This window comes from Aspergillus homomorphus (assembly GCF_003184865.1).
Source record: "Aspergillus homomorphus CBS 101889 unplaced genomic scaffold BO97scaffold_29, whole genome shotgun sequence".
In the NCBI taxonomy this organism is placed as follows: domain Eukaryota; kingdom Fungi; phylum Ascomycota; class Eurotiomycetes; order Eurotiales; family Aspergillaceae; genus Aspergillus; species Aspergillus homomorphus.
Genome location: NW_020291915.1, coordinates 155,985 through 180,515, shown reverse-complemented (window position 1 = coordinate 180,515; position 24,531 = coordinate 155,985). Strand labels below are relative to the sequence as shown.

Below are 24,531 nucleotides of genomic sequence, written 5' to 3'. Positions count from 1 at the left end.
GATGATGATAACAGTCCGACCCAAAAGTGACTAGAGCGAAAAAAAAATGGGAAAAGCACGAGTCACAGGGATGACTGATGCGATAAAGAGGTAAGAGATGGTTAAGCTGTTTTGGGCGAATCGGTGTGTCGGTCACTGGGAAGTCAATGGAGAGTCGCAGGGCGGAAATTTCCTCGATCTGGTAGTGAAGGCGACTTTCAGTGGCTGGGCGGCCCAGCCAAGGGTGGATTCCGACCCTCCCGGTTCCGCCGGCCAGGTTTTTTTTTTCGTTTTTCTTTTTTGTGTTCTCTTTATCTAGTCGTTGCACTTCTTGCTCATCGTCTCAGTCTAATTTAATCTCTATTCGAATCAATTGTCAGCAAATTGGAGAGGAAACAAAGGGAAGGGGAAAAAGCAGTTGGAGATGGAGTCGTGAGGGGGGAAAATCGGCGGAGTGAGGAGAAAAATACACACCTCGTCGTGAGGGGAGGCTAAAAACGGGACAACACGGAAGGAAAGCAAAGACTTGCTGCCTCCTATCATCATTTATCACCATCATCTGGAACGTCACATGCAACTCGTACATGAGTAGGTAGACAATCAATTGATCTTCATTCTTCACCGAAATCGGTGGCAGATACATAATGGAGATGATGAATTAATTTCCTTATTCTCTCTTCCGCCGGCTAAGCGTAAGCTTCCTGCCTAATCGGGGAAACCACTGCATGTAAGGTACTATAGAATGACTAAGCCGTCGCGCTTGTCCTTAGTTATAGCCGCCAGCGCCTAAATTACGGTTCTTCGCGAGTGTCTTGAATTAGACCGGCTTCTTCCGCATCTAGAACCTTTCATCTTGCTGAAAATCAAACACGGTTTGAGAATCCGGGGTACAGTACACTAACTACTAACTACTAACTACTGTATAGCTGGGTCCACTTCTCTTACTATCATCTTCATGTGTTCCCCTCTATGCTACCTGGCCCGTGTCTTTCCGTGCTTACTCACATTGATTATGGCCATAAGCATCCCAATTAGAGTGCTGTGACGCCGAGAACGAGACAGCTGAAGCATCATCAGCCTGCAAAGTTCTCTATTCTAGCTATTGGCATCAAGCCATCATGCATATCTTGCTTCAATCATTCTCAAGCGATACGAGCTTACATACGCCAATACTTGGGCGCCTACTATCGAAATATCCCATCATCCTTTTGCCTGGCACTGGCTCTCATTGCGACGGCTGCCTGGAGACGGTAGCAAAAACGCCCTCCAGGTGCGACAACCGACTTGGCAGTTCGAGGCCTCCAGCCAAAGGAGATCAGTTTCTGCACCTATCTATTCCTTGTACCCTTGTGTGTGGAGGAGAGATGAGGTAGATGGCATTAGTGCTCCGGCCGCTATCTAATCGTCTCGATAGATGCTACAATTTATATTATCCCCGAGATGCGGACTACGTCAATCACAAAGACCGCTTCTTCCCGAATTCAAACGACACCCCTGTAGATTTGCCCTCACTATATACCATTTAATATATAGCAAGTGGCAATTTGAATATGCTACTCGGATCACTCTCACTCTCGGAAATAGTATATGCACGACTGATGCCCCAGACGACCCGAGGGGTCAAATCTAGCGATCCCGCCAAATGGATCTTGTCAAGCAGAATACTACACATAACCGACTAAATGCAAAAGCACTTTACACCCCTCAGCGCTCGAAACGACAAGAGTTAGAGTCTGCTTCTCTCTACCAGGAGGCACCTTCGAAGTCTCCGTTGCTCTTCGAAGATCCGGAAACGCCTGAAGGACCCGAACCAGTGCGAACGATGCTTCCGTGAGGGCGAAAGCCTCCGCAAAAAAAGGGCCATCAGCCATGGTCCTCTCCAATATTAGAGGATGCGGGGAAGGGGGGCGCTGCTGAAACTTACTTCCGAGGCATGTCCTGGGCCCTCCACGAAAAGGCATAAAGCCAAATCCGATGTTCTTCAGCTCGGGTCCTTCCCAGCGCTCCGGGCGAAATCCTTCGGCGTCTGGCCCATAAATCTCCTTACTCCGATGCATGTGGTAGGCAGAGAAGCCCACTCCGGCGCCTTTCGGAATCAAAAGCGGGGAGTCGCCGGTCGGGCCCGCGCCCCGCGGCTGATATGTGGTTCGTCTGGCGATGCGGACGTTTACGAGAATCTGCGTATATAGCCGATTTGCTAATCCAAAGTCAGAGTCTCTTCTTGGTTGTGCATGCAAACGGGAGGCTGAAAACACGTACTCTCGTTGAGGACACATCGAAGGTAGGTCATCTTGTTGATTTGCGCTCTTGTCAGGTCTTCTCCATCTTGCGTGGACAAGAGGATTTCTTGACGAAGGCGCTCAAGACATGCTGGGCGGCGGATCAGCTGGTAACTGTGACAAATAAAATGAGTATCATTGCCCTCAAACATGTTGCATATGAACACAGGGCCCTGCTTACCATGCCCACGACATTAGACAGGCCGTCGTATCTCTGCCCGCAAGCAAGACATTCATGAGTTGATCACGAACAAGGTCAGGATTCCGGAACTCTTTGAGGAGATCGCTAATGAATGGATGCCGTGCGGTAGCAGCCTCTTCTCTGTTTTTACTCATGTCATCAAGCGTCTGGCTCACGTAATGGCTAGCATAGCGGTGGAACACATCGCAAGCTTTGCTATAGGCGGGGGGGTTATACATCCAGCACCAATCCGCCAGTCTCATGCGGATGGCCGAGGTCAGCGAGATATAGTCGAATGCCCTGGCAAATGTGTCGTGGTCGCTCTGCTGCAGACCGACGGACAGCTCGCCGAAGATAAGCGAAATCGTGGTGGAGTGGACAATGTGAATCGGAAGAAGGCCGGCTGCAGGTCCACAACGCCCTCAGAGCGAGATTGCAAATCCGCGAGCAAGTCATTCACGGGCCCGTCAAAGATCTTAGTGTCTTGACGTTGCATCCGCACGAACTGTCGGCGGAGAACATGGCGCGAATGCTTCCAAGCGACGCCGTCCTGGGTGAAGATTCCATTGCCGATCATGGGCAGAAGCGCATTTCGGCTATTTCCGAGCTCGCAGTCTACGTACAGGTTGAGATGGCTTCTCCAATGTGCTGTACCTCTGATCGAGGGAGGGAGAATCGACTAACCGTCAAAACGCGTCTGCAGCATTGACTCTAGGTTCTGGGGGTTCATGGTAAAATATCCCACCCGACCCAACGGCTTGGTCTCGAAGGTGTGACCGAACTGGAACTTCTAGAAATAGTCTGCTTGGTAGGCAAGCAAGCTTCCACGTGTGAGAGCGTAGTACTGGCTCTTGAAAATATCGAGAGCCAGCGGCCATTTGTATGGCAGCTTTCGGTGGATGGGCTGGCAGCCATGCTGTTAGCCAAAGAGCTTCTCGGCCTAGACCGTGTGTGAGTTGGAGAGTGGAGCTAGAGAGGGCTAATATCGTACCCCATTGCGGCGACGGTTCCTCAGATAGAGAAATACCCACCACGGCAAGGTGATGGTGACAGCAAAATGCCAAAACCTCAAACTGATAACATCGAATTGGAAAGTGTCCATGTTGAACAATTGGAGAAGGCAGAACCTGACAGAAAACATTCCTAGGTGGAGGGAGGGTCAGCTTAAGGCAGGAGTAGAGAATACCTACCGTCTCCATCATAACAAGGAACTCGCGCCGTTCGACTGTGTCGTGTTTCTTTTTCTGCATGATTGGCTGTTCCTCAAAATCACGAACCTCCCAATGCTCGGCTGTCAGCTCATGCACCGTAAGGTAGCGATCCTTGGTACTCGGGCATGCCCGAACTGTACCCTTGGTACTGCAGCCATCAGAGGCTTATGAGTGGTGCGAGCTGTTCTCACTTTCTCCACAGATGCTTTCTTTCTCCGAGCCCAAGAAGACGGTTTTCCCATTCACTATTGACACTCTGGGTCTGGCAGAGGACTTATTATTTCTATCCAGCTAAGAACCATAGGTCTAAGGGTACTTTCACCACCGAGGGTCCCGGAAAGTCTGGCAGGTTAACAAGGACAATTGAAGCCATTGAATGGCAACTGGGAAATGAATGTAGTGCTGAATTGGTTCGGTGGCTGGACGAATTGCCAGCCGCTCCACAAAAGAGCGAAAGGATCATGTCTAGATTGTTGATTTGGTGAGAGGGCGTGTCAGGCAATTTCAATTTCACGAGACTAGTCAGGGCTTGATATCACAAGAGTGTTGAGATGCCCAGAAGATGAGCTTCTTGACTGAAATGATCGGCATCTGGGGCAATGAATGAACATTATTCACTTCATATTCTGATGGAAATAGAACATTCTCTCAAAGTCTTCGTTTACTTGTGCTCTCCGCGCCCACTGCTACTTTCTCATATCCTGGGACGCTGAAGTATTGGCCCGCTTGAAGTGACGTGTTGCTTCATTGTCTTTTCTCACTTGTAGCTATCCCGGGGCCGGTATCAATTCCTCAAGTGCAATTGAGTCTGGGGCTGAGTAGAGCCTATTGTTCCCTATGATTTCCCAAGTGAAGCTGAGAGAGAACGCAATCAAGCGGACATAATATCTTTGCGGTGTTCCACCAGCGTCACTGATGGTCTTCGAAGAAACAAACGATGAGCTTGTAATTCGACCTTTGCTGACCTCTATCTTCTTACCTTTTACTTTTGGCTAAGCCTGAGTTACACTCATGGCCTTTCAGCTGAAAGCGTCCCTGCTTTGAGTGACTCGGTACTGCTTGGGCCGGTGCCAATTCCGATACCGTGTTTTGTAGTCAATATGTGGCCGATGATCAAGCCTGTTTATCGAATGTCGAGATCAAGAATAGAGAGCTTCTCCGGGGATCCTTTTTCTGAGGTATGGGGCGTTTTCGATGCATCAGCAGGCTGCGACAAAGCTAGAAAGGGTCGCAGCATTAGCGCTAGAATATCGAAGCCAAAAAAGAGATAAAGAAGAAGAGCATACAACGTGAGGGAACGCCTGAAACTCTCCTAATCAGGACTGCTAGGTGCACTGGAAAGACTAGGCAGTTGGGTATTGCTGATGGCATGAAACGCTCGTTAGCTAGGAGAAGAAAGGAGCTATTATACGTACAGTGGCTCTCTGAGGGCTTTCGAGCTTGGTGGACGGAGATATAGGTGATGGCTATAGTTACCAGCATAACAGTGCCCGTCCAGGTATCGATGAACGAGGGTAGGAAGAAGCATGACATATTTGCGGAGAGGGAGTTTAGAAGAGTCTGCTTAGTTGTGAATGTGAGTGTCCGAGCAGAGGCAGGCAGTGCCTGCTTTAGTACTTGCTAAGATCTCCCGAGTGCGGCCATTTAAGTGGTCTGGAGATCATTCATTAATACACTCGTGAACTTATGACCCCACAGGATTCTTATCCGGATTGAGCCAAGTGGGTCACGGGACAGCCTTACCTTATCGGGTGGATCCTCAACTTCCGGATCCGGGGTTACTAATCTTCCCTCCTCCCTTTGTAGTCCTTCGAATGGTGCAGCATCAACAACACTCAACATCAACAATGATGATGACAGTAAACGCGAAGACCGAAATCCTCACATGCTCCTTTACAAAGTAACAATTGACTTCACAGATCTGCCCAGGCTCAGGAAGGCCCACGAACCGTGCACAAGAGCCTACTTATTTTTTCGACTCGATATTATTCGATGTTCACTCCCCTCCAACAGCGCCCCAAACACTCGGAAAGCTCTGGCTTTGTTATGAGCGGGCGTCAAATTATCAATGGCGCGTCAAAGGATGCGCTTGCGATGGTCACGACGGACGTGTCAACCATGCCAGTCATATCGACCACAGACCACAGACCAGGGAATGGCAAGCTGAAGGTGGCCCCCACACAGACCGCGCAACCAGCGTTTACCAGCAATCGAAACAAAGTCAAGATCAAACGGAAAGACAATAGGCGTCTGAAGAGTTCAGCCAGTTGGTTGTTGGATAATCAGATTGGTACGTGGCATTTTATACCTTCCTTCGTGAAAGGCTGCGGCGGTCCGTTTCAGAAGTCAGAGCCAACCCTTTTCCCATCCATGAAGTATGAGTTACAAGAAAACCGGATAGGCCTGTCGCATCAATGGCTAAGCAAAAGGCTTGCAGGAGCCTTGAAGGTGATTTCGGAGTACCGTTGCCGTTGACCGTTGACCGTTGACTAGGTATTTCATTTAACCTGATCGCCCTCCTTCTCTTCGTTCACCTCTTCGTGCCCCGGGCGCGCCATACCACGTCCAAACTTTTTCTACCATCACACTACAACCCAAACACGGAAAAATATGCTATTGGTGATGGAGACTTCTATTTCCTTGCATTCTACGTGGTCCTCTTCACGGGTCTCCGTGCAGGGTTCATGGAGTACATCCTGGCACCACTAGCTACGCAGTGGGGGATAACGAAGAAGAAGGACATTACCAGGTTCTCTGAGCAAGCATGGCTGCTGTGCTATTACTCTGTCTTCTGGACTCTTGGCCTGGTACGTCGCGAGATATTCTTATCGTTTCTATTGCCGTCTTTTGCATCCCAACTTTTCGAACAGCTTTGTGCCGTTGCTAATCGTAACCCTAGTACATCTACTGCACCTCGAAGTACTTCCTCAACCTGCCGGAGATGTTCACAGACTGGCCTACGCGGGAGCTTCCCGGCCTCACCAAAGCATATATCCTAGGCCAGTGGGCATTCTGGCTCCAGCAGATCCTGGTCATCAACATTGAGGAACGCCGCAAGGACCATTGGCAAATGCTCGCCCACCACTTGGTGACAGTCGTTCTAATCTCCACCTCGTATGCCCTCCACCTAACCCGAGTCGCCAACTTGGTGCTCATCTTGATGGATGTGGTCGATATCTTCTTCCCTGTAAGTGCTCTGCGCGTTCCTGGTGGACTATGCGCCAGTCCAATCACTCTAGCGCCCCCCCTACTAAAATCAAAATAGCTCGCCAAATGCCTCAAGTACCTCGGCTACACCACCGCGCGAGACATCCTCTTCGGCGTCTTCATGCTTTCGTGGTTCCTCGCCCGCCACGTCTGCTACCTGATCACGATGTGGAGCATCTGGAAGCACATGCCCGAGACCATCGCGGTCGGGTGCTACCACGGCTCCCAAGATTCTCTACGGGGGCCGACGCCCCTCCCCTCCGACGGCGACTGGTCGCATGCGTGGGCGCCGTTCCACGATCCGGCGGGCACGATCTGCTACAGCAACGGGGTGCGGTGGGGATTCCTCGGCGCCCTGGGCTTCCTGCAGGTGCTTACGGTGCTATGGTTCGTGCTGATCGTGCAGGTTGCGGTGCGGGTCGTCAAGGGGATCGGCGCGGATGATATCCGGAGTGATGACGAAGCCGAGCAAGAAGCGGCGGAGGAAGAGGACGAGCTTGTGCCCGTGACGGAATACAAGATCTGCAATGAGATCGGCGTCGCGGCTCTGGGGGGCTCGGGATGGGCGCGCAGGACTGGTGGTACCAGGAGGACGGCGAGTTCATCGGGAGTCAGCTTGACGGGTCACTTTGATCGGAAGGAATTGCTGAGCCGGATAGGATGCGAGAAGCAGTGAGGTGGGTTACGCTGGGGATGACGAGAATGAGGGAAAAGCGGCTGGATTGCGCGTTGGAAGGCCGCGATTTCATTCTACAGTGATTGTGGCTTTCTGTGCAATACTAGATCATGATTTTTCTCGAGCGACTTGGCAAAAGTCTGCGACGATATCTTTTATGGAGTCCTGGATACATGGATACTGGGAATTGAGAAATTGATGATTATGATGAACACTGCCTGGCTCTCAGGATGCGATTATCTCGACATGGCTTCTTTGAATAACTGCCCCTCCGAATAACACGACCAGGCCATCTCCGCCTTGAAGATTCAACGCGCTCATCGATGCTGTAAGAACTCGCACGCGCAGTCAGGTAACTGGTGCTGCGAGCCGACATGGAAGCCTCTCTCGTTACCAAAACTCGATTCATGCGGGTCAGCATTTGTCTGAAGAACCGACTCCTGGCTTTTCTCCTTGAGTATAAATGGTATCGGTGTTGGAGAATACCTGATTTTGATGCGTGAGCTGGATTGAGCGAAGAAAGTGTGTGCTTGGTTCTCCTTGTGTCATTAGCTCCGGTTATAGATGATATATTAATGCATTGCATGCCAACAGCAACATCCAACTATCCCGGCTGAGCAAGTACGTATATTCTTTCAAATACAAAGTACAACAACATAAGAACACCCAGCTAGACCCCCCCCCCCAGAGCCTCACCAACAGACCTGTCGAACTGTCAGCCCTTCACCAACCATACTCATCCCCAGCGAAAAGAGCTCTTCCATGCCTCAGCCATAATCCGGTAGACTGAGATGCAGATGCATCACCCGTATCGAGCCAGAGCAAACATCGACCGTCAGCCGATGATAACATAAAGAGCACAGTGAACAGGTTCGCTCAGCGGGCAGTATTGTACCTTTGTGAACCGGTTTGCAACCTGCATTCCGTATATCCTCGCTTCTTAGTCCTGCTCTCCCCATGTTCCAGGCTCATCTGGAACATCGAGCACAGAACCTGAATTCGTGTCTCCCGTTACTGGACCCAGCAGAACCCGCTCCCTCAAATCGAGGTACGCAGCACAGGTACCTTTGTTTGTTTGTCTATTTCAGCTGAATAGTGGTTGTCGAATGGGTGGGTCGTTGCGTTGGTTGGCCTTGTGCATATTGGTATGCATATACATAGTCCACCTCCCGCCAGGCTTTCCCATTAGGCGTGGTCTGCATCATCAACTAACATGGAAGGGCTGGTACAACACGGCGGTTTATCAGTTTCGAAGTTGCTGGTCGGGTTTGTGGTTCGGCTTGCCTTGATGCATACCTCTTCGTTGCACGATATGTAGACACGGCTGTAGATGTACCTTGGGATGAATACTACAATGAGATACACTTGTCTACTGTCGTATGCATCTGTATACTCGTACATCGCACATCACGGCTATTGCAATAGAGCAATAAGTCCTCTGAAGAAAGACAACAACCAAGACCTTCACCAGTCAAGTATACGAGGTACATTTCATGGGCAGATATTCCATCCAGCCAGGATAACATACACAGACCAAACTGCCAGTCCAACAAGCCCACAAGACCAGTAGCAATAGCTATACGCCTTGCTAACAAGCTTGTGCAGTATAGCTACAAAGTACTGTACCTCTAAGCCACGAAAACACCCAATAGCCAACAAGCTAAATCACTTTCCGCTTAACTGCAGCGCAGCGCCAATCCGACCTTACGTGTCCCGAAGGAGAGTCCCGTCAGGATCTATTGGAAAGCCCGCTAGGTTCAAGGTTTTTGCTTTTCCTTTCCTGCTTGGGATTTGTGATAGATCCCCCTCTCTTCTTTCCTTCCTTGATGTTTGTATCTGCGGCCGAGCGGGCGGGCTTGATGGCCCGGCATCCGGATGCCTAGCTTCTTTCCAGTCAAGGCAAATGATGTATGTACTTGATTTGTACTATACCATAAAAGCTGCTCACACTCACTGTTTTGTAGCGACAGCAGCAGCAGCAGCAGAAGGTAGCTAGGTAGTTATCGGCCCTCCTTCCCCGCGTAGGTCGCTCGCAGCTACGGTTTACGCTCAATAGCGAGCGGACGGATGAACGCAAGTCATCGGGGATTCATCGGTTGATCCTTTCTACTTCTATATTACGTTTGGATTGTCTTTACCGTTACCGATGTGAAGGCCGGGGGTATCAGGGTGATGGATCCATATTACTGTACCCGGGACTGACGAGGCCAGAATCTTGCGCTTGAGCTTCAATTTTGGGGGCAGTAGACTTTATTCTGGTGCGCGGGGAGAAAAAGCAAGCGGTTGTTTGGTTTCGAGCTGCGATGAAACGAATGGAGTATCCGGCCGGGGGGAGGGTCGTGGGCTGGTGATGGTGATGGTGAGACACCTCTCGTATCAGCGATGGTCTAGTTAAGGGTGCTGGATGGAGTGATGGGTGGATGCTTTCTACAGTACATCCATGAGGGCAGTCGACAGACAGACACACAGATAGGGACCCAGATTAAACTTCCTGGGACAATGGTCACTCTCTCTTTGTTGTTGCGCTGGTTGATCGCTGCAGCCGCGCACATTGGGAGGGAAAGAGGTCAAAGTGGTACTTGTGCAGTGTGTGTGTGTGTGTGTGCACTGGGGGGCCAAGCTGCAGACCCAAACCTACCTAGGCTTGGGCGGGGCAGGGGGCAAGAAATCGGATTCTTATCCTCTCTTTCACCGGTTTGGTATCTGACGTTCTGGCTGTCTGGCATGGACATCGCGCATGCGCCATGCGTCGATGTGGGCGGGCGTGAAGGGAAAAGAATCGGATCGTTGTCCGCGTTAACAGCAACAAGTAAAAGGCTCGGGAGATCCCAAAAGAAAGAGGAAACAAAAGCAAAACACGGACATCAGAGACAAGCGGCCTCGACCGGGCGGGATTCAGGGCTCTGGGGATTTATTGGTTGGTTGGATGGATGCAATCTTGATGTTGCTCTCTGCTCCTGCATTCCATAATGGATCGCCTTCGATTAGTGATTGCCGGTCTCGGAACTGCCTGAATGGCACTGGATCTAGCCTGAACATTGAGTTGGATAGGCAATGATTGCTTATCGGCCACAATCATACCCACACAACCGCGGCTTGGCTTAACTGCATCCATCATCATTTCTCCCCATTACGAGTATGTACATACAAACCCTCACAGATTCGAGAATAGTGTCGTTGCGAACCAAACCACCGGGAATATCAATGCCCTTGTTTCTCGCTGAACCCCTGGTTTTACCTCTCCTATCCCCTGTTGGTGGAATGTTGTTGCTGTTGCTGTTGCTGTTGTATACTAGCCCACCAACAAACACCACAACCCGCCCGCAACATTTCAAACCCAAGGAGATGATTTTCGACTATCCTTACTTCATATCCTCGAGGGTTAATCTTGCCAAGGGCACTGCCTCCCTCGAGAAAAGACAAGGGGGGACATACTACTAAGTATCCGAGTAACCCTTACGGAGGCCTCCCCTCCCCTTCTGTTGCCCCCAGTTTAACGAGGGACTCACCCCTCATCCCCCACACTGATACCAGATACACAACCATCTGTAGACAAGTATGTGTACGAACAACCAAACCCGACCGCAATACAGCCAATAAACCCATACAAGCCCCCTGGCACACGAAATCAAAGGCTAAATCAACAGCAGACAAGCGGCTACAGAAAGAAGCTAAACACCAACACCGCACGAAGTACAGTACCTACACACCCAAGCCTACCACCAAATAAAACACCAAAAGATTCGCAGCCAGATAAACAAACAAACAGCCAAGCAAGCAAGCAAGCAACATACAGAAGCCGCACAACTCCCCTAAAGCTCCAGCAACAGCCCGCGCCCGCGCCCGCAAGGATGTCATCAGGGTCTCATGCAAGGAGCCTTGACAGCCAGCCGGCCAGCACGCACGGTTAGTACAAGGCACGGTCTGGAAAGAATGGCCAGAAGTAATTTTCCGATGGGATCATCCGCTTTCCTGAGAGCAGGGAGCGAGACTTTACTACACAGATAGACAGAGATTCACTGATTGTTGTCCTTGCGTACTGTACGATGAAGCCGCGCCGGCCCCTCATTTTGAATATTGATGAACCACCCTCACTCACCCTCAGTCTGGTGATGCGATCATTTGATGGGCGGAGATATTCGGATGATAAACAATCAAACGATTAAGAACTAGGGAGAGAGCAGAAGATGATGATGAAGCTGGGGATGGATGGGCAAGCCCACGGGGTTGGGGTTCAGCTCGAGGGTGGAAATGCATACCCCTCTATGCCTTTCTTCCCTTGCTCTGGGTGGTTCATGAGCGAGAGGGGATTTATTTTAATGGAAATCAAAGTAGAAAACTCTCCGATGAGAGTATATCATTACCTATCCTGTCCTAGGTGCAAGTATACTTTCATGTGGTTGTTGTTGTTGTTGAGATGGTGGATGTTGGATAAGGAAAGTCCAAGTGATATGGGCGGCATCGGGGCATCTTGTTTAAAGTCTAGTTGTAGCTTGCCGCGACCGGATTAGTGAGGATGGGACTCTACAGGGGGGAAGAATCGGACTACAGCAACAACACGGTCGCGCGTCGCACGGGGCACCAGAGGGTTATGCGATGCGAGACAACATGTTGACTTGACCGCTGCTGTCGATCTTGCTGACTTACTCCGTTGAGGGGAATGGAGGGGAAGAACAAAACACATGAGGAGAAGGGAAGAAAAGAGGAAACGGCACAGCACAGCGGTGGAATGTTGGTGAAGTGTCCAGTTGTCTGGCACAAGGGAGACACGAACACTTACACACTACTCAAGGTGTCAGGGCAACCGACATACATACACCTGGTGCTGCTGGGGGCGGAGGTGAACCCACCTCTCACGATGATAGATAGATAGTCACATCAGGCGGGTAATTGTGCAAGGAGATGGAGAAAGAAATAGAGAGAGAGAGAAGAGACAGGAGTGGCATAACTGGTCAGTCTCTAACTAGCTCTAGTGGGAATCAACTAGACTGCACTTTTGTGTAATGACCAAGGATTGATGATCGCTAGGAAAGTCCGTCGTCGCCGTCCTGCCATCTCTTCCTCCTCATCATCATCATCTATCAACTTTCCCAGATGGCTGGCTTGCTTGAAGCGGAAGGTCAATTACTAGCCTGGAGTACTCCATAGCGAGCAAGTCTCTTCCAAGGCAATCCAGGATTATTCGGTGGTCTCGGCGCAGAGTAAGCAATGAACCGGTCGGTGACGGGGAGGAATGTCATGTGATATTAAGTATCAACATGGGGCAACATCGATACCGAGATCATAGATTAGGATAGGGATACGCAATACCTAGGCAGTATGCATAAGAGAGAGCACATAGAGAGAGTACAACAACAGTTCGGCCGCTTGGAGGCAATGTTGAACTGAAACCTTCTCCGATCCACTACAAAGGTAAATTATTGGCCGTTCCCTTCCTCTGGTGACGAGACTCCGAACAATCGAGGAGGGGCAAGGATAATTATGATCGAAAAGTCTATACACCCAAAGCCAAATTAGTGGCGGTGACGAAGGAGACGAAGAGAAGGAAGCCAGCACAAGACTCCGGACGGGCCACGGTGCCGCAACCGGACATTATTCTTCTTGCTCTTATTGCTTCGGTAATGTGTGGCAATCGGGAAGTTGGTACAGGCTGCAACTTTTGAGTCAAACTAAAGGATCGATGGGGTTGTGGTTCCTAACATAGAATCACGGTTAACAATTCCAAGGTGGTTGGGCCCAGGAGGCTGTGCGTCGCGTAGCTGGAATCGCAGCAAGCAATTCTGGCGAGATACCCTTGCTACTCTAGCGATGAGCACAGCCGGAGAAACTGGAAGCCTGTCTGGTTCGAGATCCAATGGTTAACGTGGGATCCAATTGAGACGGCTGGCCGTGAGATCTACGAAACCGCCTGTTCGAATGAGAGGCGAGATCGGGATGCTCGGGACAAAGTCCAAAGTAAATTAGACAGGAACAAACCGTGGAAGCCTGGAAGATGAACAGGAGGAAAGCTTATGGCGGAGTCGTTGGTCAGCAACACCGAGAAAAAGCGACTCATAGTTACGAAGTAGAGAGAGAGAGTTATCCAGAATGTCACTGCAGGCAATCACCGGACAGGGAAGCTGTAGTAGAGCACTGGCAGCCCAGCTGGAGGACCAACCACATGCTTCAGTCAAGTGCGCAGCAGCAGCAGCAGCATCAATGTTGACGCTTTCTTTGCTACTACCTCTTCATCTACTAACTACTCCATACATAGTATCTATCTCTAGCCTAGGCTTTTTCATTTAGCAGAAGTTGCCTGTGCCCGCCGCTGCGCCCGAGTGACTAAACCAAGTCCACGATCCAAAGATGCGCCCAGCCCCAGTTTCTGAACTCTGAGTCTGGTCTGGACAAAATTAAGATAAAGGCGTGGTGAGACTGCCAAACGGAGTCATCAGCATCATTATCAGCATCATCAGATTTGAGTGGACTCGGACGGAGATAGTCAGATGGATGGCAGGCAGATGGGGAAATAAGTTATCATCGTGGCTATTTCTGAGCTGGGAAACGATACTGGATTGGAAGTGAGTGGCACACGCACGCTCCACTCGCATTTTTTATCACTTTCTTTTTATTTTTTTTTCCCGGAAGTTCTGGAACAACCGCAATCCACCCACCGAGTAGCAGCAGAAGCAGAAGTAGTTGCAATTGCTTGTTGTCTAGTTGTTACGCCTGCCGTCCGGTAAGAAGGATGACCGCCGCAAGACCCGGGCCAGCCTCGAGCAACACAACGCCAACGCCCTGATTTGTTTGAGGTTGATCAAGAAAGGTTGTCCCATTCAAGTTGTCGTCCCATCCAGTCCACAAACCTCGAATTCCTGGCCGTAGCACCAATAAGCAGGGCGAAGGGCACAGTGTCTCTGTCCCCAATGCAAATGCCACGGTTCTGACTTCTGCTTGGAGAGATGGTATTTTTGGTACCAGAATGATTGGTTCAATACTTACTGTACCGTCCGCATTCGACCGACCGACCGACTGATGACAGTGATCCCAACTGGGATAAAGAAGTGGATGGCCTCAGGAATGAATGGATGAATGAAAAAGGCTAGATGGAAAGTGGTCGAGCTGAAATTCGCTTCTCATTCAAAAGCAGTGATTCCTTCTTTACGAGAACCACTCAAACGGATACTGCTAAGTACAGCAGGTATCCATTCGCCATCGCCATCTATTTTAGACAACCGGGACTTTTAGAGTGGCGTCTAATCCCGACAACGACGACGACGACAGTATCCAGTTTCACTTTACAGTTGGGTCATCGTTGGAAAAAGAAGTTCGATCCAAATTCTCGCGCCAAAACATCATCTGATTATCATTGCCAATCCTTCAACAGCCGATCTCTAGTTGTTGACGATGATGATGATGAGATGATGCTATGGTTTTGGACCAGTCACCGCTTGCTGCCTCTCTGGCAGGTACCATCCCAGTAGATACGAGGCAACCAACCACTACAACCCCCGTCGTGGACTGCAACCACTGCAATTCACCTTTCCTCCCCGTCGGCTTCTGCTGGACCGTCGGTGGTTCAATACGCATCCTGCAATAGATTCTGGTACAGAAGAAGCCACAGCTGGAGTGGACAAAGGATCGCATCGGATCTTACCCGACTGAGAGAGACGAAGACACAGAGAGGGCTATAATAGCCAGGGCTTATGCATTCCTTACCGCCCGCTCCTGATCAATCACTAATTTCGGAAAAGCAAAACGTAGGTAGCAAAGGAAGCCGCTGGCTTTCAGGCCCACCAACAGGGGTTACGATGTCGGTACTTAGGTTGAAGGAAGGCGGAAGGCATTCTCCATTCATTCATTCGAGTCTGACTTGCAGGGCTTTAGTATAGATAGACAAGAGGAAAAGCACAGCACGCACCGGACTAGCAGGGTATGCCGGTCACATTGCCTAATCACTCAAAGCTGAAAGGCGTTGACCGTGTGGATGTAGAGGTGGAGGTGGAGGACTTTCTCTACTTAGTACACTCATTGATTGTCAAAGGGGCGACGAGGGGGTGGGGTTGAGTTGGTAGACAAGAAGAGCATCTGAACTGAAGTCGAAGTTTTTAGCCGCAGTTGGGGATGGCCGGGCGAATGAGACGTCGGATTGTCGAATAGGTTCCAATTCGACCTTCCATTCTGCTCCCCAATCTTGGAACTTCGTACATACATTGCACACTGTCTCAACGCCATGCCTGAACTATCAGATTTGCTGTCCGAATCTTCCCCTCCCTCCTCTCCCCCCTGAACGGGGGAGACTAGATCCTGCTACTAAGGGCAGGGTAACAAGTCCAACCGGCTGCCCAGTATTGAACCGACTGCACATCGCAGACTACGAACTACTCTCGCTAACTACTACTCCTACTACCTAACTCACGCACATCTTCCTCCCCCTTAACTAAAGTTTGAAAACGATCGTTACGCTAGTTCTGCTATCATAAGCTATCATAAGTCCATCATTGCCCAAGGACCCAAACTTCTCGGGGCTGAAGTTAAGAAAAGGAAAGCCTCCGACCGGACTTGGGTTTCGATCATTTGTACTATCTGTTGATGATCAGACCCCCTCCGGACCAAGTCAGCTTTGTCGTCCATCTCGAACTACAGACAACCGAACTTCCGAGGGCAGGCATCGCGACGCGTCCGGAAATTGGAGATTGATGAGACATGCAAAGCTAAACCCTCTCCAGCCCCGTTCCGTACAAAGCATATGAAATCATAATCATCATCGCGTCGGATAACCCACTCGCTAAAGTCTACTGAGGATGCGTGCCGAGTTCTGATCCGTTCGAGGGCAAGTACTTATCACGACCATTGGAGTAGTATCTAATGGTATTGATGATTTACTTGGATGAGCATCAATAGTGTCGTGACTGATCCAAATATTCAAAATCATCAACATCATCGGTCATCAGCATTAATGCCGGGGAGGGGTGACAGAGGATGTGGTGTGGTGTGTTATGTGTGTCATTAATCATCTTCATTCCGACACTGCATGCAATGAATGAATGAATCAATCAATGGATCAATGAATGGAATGAATAGACACATTGATCTTCGGCATTCGTCACCCTGTCTGTCTGTTCATCCGCTGTAATGTATGTATGTACTGTACCACGGTGGGAAGACTGATGGAGACAGGAAAAAGCTGCGACGCGTCTTGTGTTACGGGGTCAGTCAAGTCACCGTTCAGTGTTCATCACGGGTCGCGCGCCAGAGTTCAGTAAGTACTTTCCGGCCGTGTTGGATCTAGCGTCTTTTTCTTTTCCCTTTTTCTTTTGCAGCAAATGCTAGGGGACCCTGAGGTGGCAAGTGAGGTTGGAGGTTGATAGGAGACTTGTCTTGTCTTGGACCGAGCACACTCTTCCTCCCTTTCCCCCTTCTTCCTGCTTGTTGTTCAGTTTCAGGCCTACAGCCCGCTTGTTGATGCCTGCGTTAGTTAGAAGAAATAAACGTTACGGATGATATTCCTTTCCACCATAAACCCCCTCATCCATGGAATCACAATTTCCTTTTTTGGGCCGAAGAGAGAAAAAGAAAATAAAAAATGGTTCTTGATTAAATGTACAATGAAAGCACTCACTGTACTAACTACAACTACAATGACTTCTTAACCGAAGAGGAAAAAAAGGAAATCCCCACGAGCAGCCAGCTGACAGGGAACCCAGACCCGACAGCCGCCGTCGCCCTGTGTGTATGTGTGTGTGTGCCTTTCATAGTGAATGTTGGTGTGTGTGTGTGGTGTTGCCCGTGTGGACTTTCTCTCCTTTTCTGCAGCAAGCAAAGTTGAATCATGACCAGCAGACAACACGCTTATCATTTTCACGACCCAAAAAAAGCACACCAGTGGCGGAAGACAATAAAATGGATCGGATTTGGGAATACTGACCACCAGCGTGCGCGTATTCAGACTTTCTGGTCAAATCCGCCCGCTTCCCCCCTCCTCCCCTCCAGTGCAGGATCGGAGGAGCTTTCTTTCTTCGGTTCCGACCGACTAAAGATGGACGGAAGATTACGACGGGGCGGACGGAGTATGACGGACGGTTGAGCTGGCGAAGGGAAGGGAAAGAGGGTGAGGAACCTCATGGACAGGCCAAGACACATAGATACTACTCGTACTAATCTACTTACTCACTTTCCGTGATGGAACCTGGCAAAGGCGGGCACAGACGCCTGGGCAGACAGGCCAGGCTGGTAGACAGCCGAGCGAACACTGGACAAGCAGACCAGTGTGTGAGAGCGCCGCAGCAAAGCACAGCAGCGCCAGCAACTAAGTTACTAAGTAAGTGATATGACGATGGAATCTCCATTGGTTGGGCGGGTTAATTGTGGATAATCCTACATAGTTAATCTCGTCGTCTGAAGTTGGCTGTTAGTAGTCTTAAACTTGAGGCAGAGCCGGTCGGCCCCGCGGCCATCATCGATTTTATTCTTGTCGTAATAGTCGCCCCAATCGGTCACAAGGAGGGCGTGCAGGGAGCAGGAGCAAGAGCAAACCTGAGAGGAGCGCTTATAGGTAGGTAGTCGCTACGGCTGCTGTCGCTGCTGTTAAGTTGCTGCTACTGCTACTGGCAACTGCGGCTGCTCCTGTCCGGCTGCTGAGCCCTAGCCTACAACTGACTTAGCGTAAGTATACTACTACTAAGGTACACTCAAACAACCTTCTCAACTCAACTTTCCAGGCTCAGCTTTGCCTTCGGGTTTGGCCTAGTGGTAACTAAATGGACACCCACTAAGGTGGAAAGAGAGGCACGGAGGAGTAGTCCAGTCAAGTTCTTGGGCCGTCCGCCGCCAAAAGGATTGGGTTGGGAGTCGAACCACTCCAACCTGCAGCGATTGGCCTGCCCATCAGTCGGGGTCGTCAGGTTTAGTGGCAGTGCGGTGATTGGCCTTTCACTTTCGTTTACGCCTCGCTGCTGGGTCGCTGGGGATGCAACTTCTCTGTGACCACTCATATCGGGCCATACTAGCTTACAACAGTGGCCTCGAACCAACCCCAGTGCGAGACCCAAAATACCTTACATGCCCTACATCATGTCTACCTACATGTGCGCATCACTACCACTCCTCCCACTCCCTCCGAGGTGGATAAGACCCAGGTGAAGATGTTGCCGGTAGTAAAGTTTTTTTCTCTTAGCCTCATTTGGAGCTTGAACAGCGTCGGACATTTTCAACATCATGTCTGTATGCGGTCGAATGGGGTACAAAGTTACCTCAGCCCGGAAGCTGGAGGTACTTTGTTCACTTGGATTCTGTGTCGTTTACTCCGAAGGAGTGAGTGTGTATTACTGGTACCGGGCAGAATTTGTTACCTCTTGCAGAAGGGGAGGCTTGACCGGATGCAGTTAGTGGGGAAACGATTGTCCAACCGCCAAGGTTCTTTTCATACCGCACAGCCTTTGCGAACCCGTTCCATACCTGACACCGCGCAGCCCCATATTTGACTCCAGGCTCTTTTCCCCATGACAACGAAAAGAGCGAATTAGCCCATGATCCATACCTAGAACTCACTCCTACCGACCACCGGCACCGGCAACACACACACCCTTGCCATCGCTTGTACTAAGCAGACACCACCTTGCCGACCAACAACTGTGCCAGAATCTACCAGAATTAATTATGAATAAATCATAAATCATAAATTATAATCATTTCTGGTTGGGATCCGGAGGCCCTGACTAATAGATTGGCGCCGCGATGTTCCTACATAGTACTGTACACTACGTACCAGAATAGGCTGTGTGGCCACAGGTGTTCAACTTGTCCCAGCGTTCAACCTTCCCAGTGTCCCTACTACTGCCGTCCTCATAGACTACCTCTGGACCTGGACCGACCTGACTGGAGTCATGTCCATTGATTCAGCTGCACACCGTAAACTGTAAACCAAGCCGAGAAATTTCAAGTGGATTGAGAGTAGAGTGAGTAAGTGAGTAAGTGCGTGTGAGTGGCCTCTTACAGCTTCCATACGCAGCGATCCATATTTCCATCCATGTCCCCGCCTCTCCGGTCTCTGCCTCTCTCTCTCCCTTTTTCTGCCCCGTCCCCAGCCCATTACCATAACTGGTAGGGAGTGCAGTGAGTGTTCCAGCTTAGGTGCCGATGAATGGGATGGGATGGATGGGAGGGCCCCAAGCACGCCGCAGAGGCATGATCTTGTAACAATTGTATGATGTTTACCACCTTACCACCTTACCACTTTCCATTCCTCCCCCACCAGCCCGAAAGTGCCGTACTTTCCCGTACCTGAACTTGTCCTCATTCCTTCGCCTTCCGTCTGGTTGAACTAGAACTGGCGATCAACCACATTCAGCGTGCACAACCCTCCCTTCGTCCAATTTCTCCCGTGCCTCCCGGGGCTGCTGAGCAATGCCACACACACACACACACACTTACACTCTCTCACACCTCCCTTCTCCCTTGAGGTGCGTGGGTGGGCAAGTCACTTTTGTTTCCCTTCCTTTTGTGTTCATCTGTTCTTTTCTTTTTCTCTTAAAAAGAATTGTTACATGTTCTATTAATCTCTCTTTTGGGGTTGCTTGACTCGTTGCTCGCATTTGTTTGTCTCCACAGAGGCATCTTACAGTGCTTCTCTCCCTAAAATTGTCGGTAGACTGTAGTCTAGTGAATGACCAGTTAAAAAGGTTTATTTTTTTTTTCTCTTTAAAAAAAGAAAAGGAATTACACTTGAACGGCACACCATGACGGTTGCAATGTGACGCTAAACCCAACTTATTATTGGATCTGATATGGGTCCTTCTACGGAGTTAGCAGGCACGTATTATTCCAAGACCGCGAGGCCCTTCTCTCTTCTCTCTGTCCAAACTTTCACACTTCCACCCTTCCACCCTTCCACCCCTCTTCCTTTTTCCTCCTCCCTTGCCCGAATCGGTAAAGTGACCTACAGACCGGGCCTCTGCTACTCGAGAATCAGACTCAACAACGCTGGGACTGGTCTAGGGCTGCTGACCTTGTTACCCTTCCACTACTCCGTAGCATGCATCCACTTTGTCCCCCCTCCCCTCTCTTCCACTACTCCTCCCCTCCCCCCCTCTCCCCCCGTGGCTCTGACATCAACCGGTATTTCATTCTCTTCAAGACAAAGCAGAGACAATCAAACCTGGTCAACCAAACGGGACCCGACCCAAACGAGGCCAGAAGGGAGGATCAACCCTCTGGACCTGCGTCCGGGTCAAACTTTGTCTCTCCTGTATGGACACAGCACTTTCTCCGGACGAAGAAACTAACCTACCCTGGCTCTTCTAGCGGAGTTGCTATGAAGTTGATTAGTTATTTGCCGGATGGAGGATGATGTCTTGACCTCATCCTTCCTCATTAATACTTTTCCTTCTTTTACTTTTTCATTAACCCCCCCAATTTATTTTATTTTATTTTATTTTATTTTTTTTAATTCTCCATACTGCCTTATCCAATTTATTTCAATCTCCTATATGGGTTCAATTCAATCCATTCGAGGTTTCAACCATTTTTTATAAGATTAACTCCTTTGACTTTCCTTTATCATCATCTTATTGCCGTATGTTCAAGTTTCTTGGATATAGTTCGGATCTATAACTGGTTGTGCTTGCAGGATCTAGGACCTGAGCCTCTCCTTCCCTATCTTTCAGGTCACTGCCACTTCTACTATAATCAACTTGTTGCTACTGCCTTGCCATACATACTGCCACTAATATACTATGTGATATTCGTCCGGCCTTGGTTCTGGCTTTCCAATACTTTCACCCCCTTCAGTGCCTTCATTCCATCTGGGAGCAACATTCACCGGATCCGCTACTGTTGCTATCCTACGAATTGCCCCCCTCCCCCGTGCTGTCGTTCTGATATTCGCGGTTCTCGAGCCAACCGAGCCTCCCGCGATTTTGCAGTCAACTCTTGAAGATACAGATTACCCTGGTCATCCGTCGTCTCAAGCCATTGCATGCCTTTCGTACGCATCGAACTTTTGAAGCGTTGGGTGGATTGAGCAACAAACACGACAAACATAATCCAGATCTAGTGAAGAAACCATCCCAATGAGAGTACTGTGATCACAGTGTTATAGTCCTTTCAGCGTCCTGGCTCTTCACCTCTCAATCTTGCAAGTGTTATCAGACCTCAAACGTCCTGCCATATGTCTCTCCCGGTATTTCCACCGCAGCCGTATCTCCCCACACTCCATCCGATCACACCCACCTTAGCTCCCTATCCGCGGGCAGACAGTGCGAGGAAGCGACCCCTCGAGCCGGTGCCAGATATCTCGGACAATTGGACTGCTCCCTTCCGGGACGGTCTGCCAACTCCCCCGAGTGAAATGAACGGGGTTGCTACCTACAACGTCCTCCCCTCGTCCGCCTATGGATCGAAGTTGGATGGGATCACGCTGCCGCCGTATGCCAAAGTATCCGACTATTCGCGCATGAACCTCGATGGAGCGACGGCGATGGTCCCCGCGTCAAAGCCGCAATACCAGCCTCCAGCCAAGGAGAACTCAGCCCGCGAGCCACACAACAGCCAAAAGAAGAGCAGCACCAACTCCGCCGTCTCGTATCTGCAAATCCCAGCGACGATCAACAATAGCAAGGGGAGCCTAGCCGAATTCGCTGCGCAGGTGAGTGGTCTCGTCTCCTTACGGAAACGATATCTATTTCGGCCGGGTAGGCGGGAAATAATGCTAATCGGGGAAAGTAGATGACCTGTCTCTTCTGGTTTGAAAGTGCAGCCAAGTTGACGGCGGTGGAAGATCGTTCACCTTCGGCCGGCTCCTTCGCCCCTGAGACGGTGCCGTCAGTTGGCTTCCAGAAATGGGTGACCAATATCCTCTCCACGACCCAAGTCAGTCAGAATGTGGTGTTGCTGGCCCTCATGTTCGTCTACCGCCTGAAGAAGTTCAACCCCGGAGTGCGAGGCAAGAAGGGTAGCGAGTATAGGTTGATGACCATTGCACTCATGCTGGGGAATAAATGTAGGTTGTTCTGGCAAGAGCTTCTGTTCAATAGCAGAAAGAGAGGCTGATTTTCAACCCCCCTACAGTTCTCGATGACAACACATACACCAACAAGACGTGGGCGGAAGTCTCGGGCATTACGGTGCAGGAGATTCACATCATGGAAGTCGAATTCCTGAGCAACGTTCGTTACAACTTGTTCGTATCGAAGGAGGAATGGGGTAAATGGCATGTCAAGCTGGGACTCTTCGCAGACTACTTCAACAACGCCCCCCGAGCTTTGGAAAAGAGCGACAGACCGACTGCTCCGCCCGCACTTCGAGTTTCCCCCAATCTGGGACCTGTTCCCCGGGCTGCGCTGTGCTCCCCTTCGAAATTACCGTCGCCTCCCGCAAACGACTCTCTGCGATCCCACAACTGGCCTTTGCCATTGAATGCGATGCCGTATGCTGGAGGAGTGTGTCAATTGCCGCCGAGTGACATGCCACTGGCCAACCCACGCAAACGGAGCCGTGACGAGGCGGTGGAGGAGTTGCCGTCCAAGAGAAATACTGCCATGATGTCCAATCTGCCGTCAACTTCCGCCTTGTCCAATATTCCCGCCCTGCCACCCGTCTTGTCATCGATCCCGACATCGACATCAATGTCAATGCCTTCTCACCTTCCGACGATGCCAGAGTCCGTTTCTCGTCTGCCGCGTCCCAATTTCGCCTCTCACAGCCTGCCTCCGGCCATGCCTCCAGCCGTATCAGTGCCTCAGCTGCCCTCGACCGGCCGCGTCATGGCACCAGTCTACGCCCCTCCTAGCACTTGGATCTCGCAGCAGTTGCCCACCACAACGGTTGCGCCTACCGTTCCAGCGGTTCCCCCTCTCACGAGTGCCCTCTACAATTCCTTGCCGGACCCCAGCAGACACCACAACAGTCCGTTTGCGATGTCGTCAGCCACCATCTCTCCCGCCGTCTCTGCCTACTCCGTCACTTCGCAGACTCACCTGTCGCCTTCCTTCTTCCTCGCGAACCGGAACTCGCCTTATCGGCCCGTTCGCAGTGTCAACACCCTTCTGATTCCACCTCCCTCCACCTCCCTCCAGCAGCAGCGCAGCGTCCCTTTCGATCATATGCACTACCAGCCTCTGGGAAAGACTGCCGCAGAGCGCAAGACCGGTTTGCTGCCGTACCTCCACCACGAAGCTTGGCCAACTGGGCCAATTGGCCAGCCAATGTTCCACTCAGCCAGCTTCAACTTTTCATAAATCTCCTACCCTTTCCTACACCACCTCTGAACGCAATTTTACGACTTAACACTTGACGACGATGCATACGAGAAGATCCGACCCTCGCTCTTGTTTTATTCGATTTCCACTTCACCTCCCCAATTCTGCTACCACTCTTATTGTCCCCTTTGTATTCCTGTACAGACTTCTCTTCTTACTTTTTTTTTCTCTTTCTTTTCTTTGGTCATGATCTGGCATGAAGTGGCGGCGTTAGTTTCTGTTTGGACCACTCATAGAAATCGGTTTCTGTTATCTGAAAGACGAATGTTTGCATCTACACTGGGCAACGGGAGGGTATATTTGGGAGTGATTCTTTTCTTTTTTTGCTTGTGGGTTCAGCATGGAATGGCGCTGACTGTTTCTTTCTTCATGGTTATGTACACATGTGGGAAAGCATTAGCATGATATGGGCGTTTTATTCACTAGGTAGCTTCGCTCAGAGGACAGGGTCGGGTTAGGCTAGGCCCTTATGATAAGAATTCATTGAGATACAAAATATTTTGTCTGGTTTATAGAGGAGTGTTTCGCTGTGTTTGAAAGTTCTACTTGACTGTGATGGGACTATCAAATGAGATGATGGAATTGAGTGTAGATGCCGGAGTAACTGTCCTTAGCCAATCTACCTTGAGGGAGAAATTATGCCTCAGGCCGAGTACAGATTCATAGTACAGTAATTCACCAATCAAAATCACAGGATTCCGGGTGTCCGGTCCGACCTTTTTCCGGGATCTGGATGTACTGCCTCAGGCCACGAAACCTCCGT

General features: G+C 50.3%; 7 protein-coding genes across 7 annotated transcripts; 4 read left to right on the top strand and 3 right to left on the bottom strand.

Annotated features, from left to right (window-relative positions):
- Positions 1 to 1,529: 1,529 nt before the first annotated feature.
- Positions 1,530 to 3,209, bottom strand: BO97DRAFT_444665 (cytochrome P450). The gene is made up of 5 exons (XM_025698480.1): positions 3,124 to 3,209; positions 2,820 to 3,054; positions 2,440 to 2,739; positions 2,239 to 2,372; positions 1,530 to 2,176 (listed from the first exon to the last, which is right to left on the bottom strand). The coding sequence occupies exons 1-5, from the start codon at positions 3,167 to 3,169 to the stop codon at positions 1,644 to 1,646; spliced, it is 1,248 nt and encodes a 415-aa protein (XP_025549615.1). The 5' UTR covers positions 3,170 to 3,209; the 3' UTR covers positions 1,530 to 1,643.
- On the bottom strand, positions 3,210 to 3,541 carry BO97DRAFT_444664 (uncharacterized protein; the record flags this gene model as incomplete). The annotated part of the gene is made up of 2 exons (XM_025698479.1): positions 3,210 to 3,343; positions 3,431 to 3,541. 2 exons carry the CDS (start codon positions 3,539 to 3,541, stop codon positions 3,230 to 3,232), a joined length of 225 nt encoding a protein of 74 aa, XP_025549614.1. The 3' UTR covers positions 3,210 to 3,229.
- A 1,232-nt stretch (positions 3,542 to 4,773) lies between these two features.
- On the bottom strand, positions 4,774 to 5,183 carry BO97DRAFT_415991 (uncharacterized protein; the record flags this gene model as incomplete). Its single annotated transcript, XM_025696418.1, has 3 exons — positions 4,774 to 4,868; positions 4,937 to 5,035; positions 5,066 to 5,183. 3 exons carry the CDS (start codon positions 5,181 to 5,183, stop codon positions 4,774 to 4,776), a joined length of 312 nt encoding a protein of 103 aa, XP_025549613.1.
- A 585-nt stretch (positions 5,184 to 5,768) lies between these two features.
- Positions 5,769 to 7,533, top strand: BO97DRAFT_426472 (longevity assurance proteins LAG1/LAC1; the record flags this gene model as incomplete). The annotated part of the gene is made up of 4 exons (XM_025697129.1): positions 5,769 to 5,940; positions 6,144 to 6,457; positions 6,550 to 6,837; positions 6,916 to 7,533. The coding sequence occupies 4 exons, from the start codon at positions 5,769 to 5,771 to the stop codon at positions 7,531 to 7,533; spliced, it is 1,392 nt and encodes a 463-aa protein (XP_025549612.1).
- A 2,204-nt stretch (positions 7,534 to 9,737) lies between these two features.
- Positions 9,738 to 10,851, top strand: BO97DRAFT_126552 (uncharacterized protein). The gene has a single exon (XM_025690011.1). The coding sequence runs from the start codon at positions 9,946 to 9,948 to the stop codon at positions 10,501 to 10,503; it is 558 nt and encodes a 185-aa protein (XP_025549611.1). The 5' UTR covers positions 9,738 to 9,945; the 3' UTR covers positions 10,504 to 10,851.
- A 10,386-nt stretch (positions 10,852 to 21,237) lies between these two features.
- On the top strand, positions 21,238 to 23,851 carry BO97DRAFT_126402 (putative mucin). The gene is made up of 3 exons (XM_025690009.1): positions 21,238 to 22,156; positions 22,237 to 22,510; positions 22,579 to 23,851. Exons 1-3 carry the CDS (start codon positions 21,680 to 21,682, stop codon positions 23,745 to 23,747), a joined length of 1,920 nt encoding a protein of 639 aa, XP_025549610.1. The 5' UTR covers positions 21,238 to 21,679; the 3' UTR covers positions 23,748 to 23,851.
- BO97DRAFT_126403 (uncharacterized protein) lies at positions 23,852 to 24,278 on the top strand. Its single transcript, XM_025690010.1, has one exon. It carries the CDS (start codon positions 23,955 to 23,957, stop codon positions 24,171 to 24,173), a length of 219 nt encoding a protein of 72 aa, XP_025549609.1. The 5' UTR covers positions 23,852 to 23,954; the 3' UTR covers positions 24,174 to 24,278.
- The last annotated feature ends 253 nt before the right edge of the window (positions 24,279 to 24,531 follow it).

Coding starts and splice junctions, on each gene's coding strand:
- BO97DRAFT_444665 (XM_025698480.1), bottom strand. CDS start 3,169: ATGAACCCCCAGAACCTAGAGTCAATGCTGCAGACGCGTTTTGACG. Junction 2,373..2,439: donor TGTCTAATGTCGTGGGCATG/GTAAGCAGGGCC, acceptor TATTTGTCACAG/TTACCAGCTGATCCGCCGCC. Junction 2,177..2,238: donor TCGATGTGTCCTCAACGAGA/GTACGTGTTTTC, acceptor ACTTTGGATTAG/CAAATCGGCTATATACGCAG.
- BO97DRAFT_126402 (XM_025690009.1), top strand. CDS start 21,680: ATGTCTCTCCCGGTATTTCCACCGCAGCCGTATCTCCCCACACTCCAT. Junction 22,157..22,236: donor TAGCCGAATTCGCTGCGCAG/GTGAGTGGTCTC, acceptor CGGGGAAAGTAG/ATGACCTGTCTCTTCTGGTT. Junction 22,511..22,578: donor ACTCATGCTGGGGAATAAAT/GTAGGTTGTTCT, acceptor ACCCCCCTACAG/TTCTCGATGACAACACATAC.
- BO97DRAFT_126552 (XM_025690011.1), top strand. CDS start 9,946: ATGGGTGGATGCTTTCTACAGTACATCCATGAGGGCAGTCGACAGACA.
- BO97DRAFT_126403 (XM_025690010.1), top strand. CDS start 23,955: ATGATCTGGCATGAAGTGGCGGCGTTAGTTTCTGTTTGGACCACTCAT.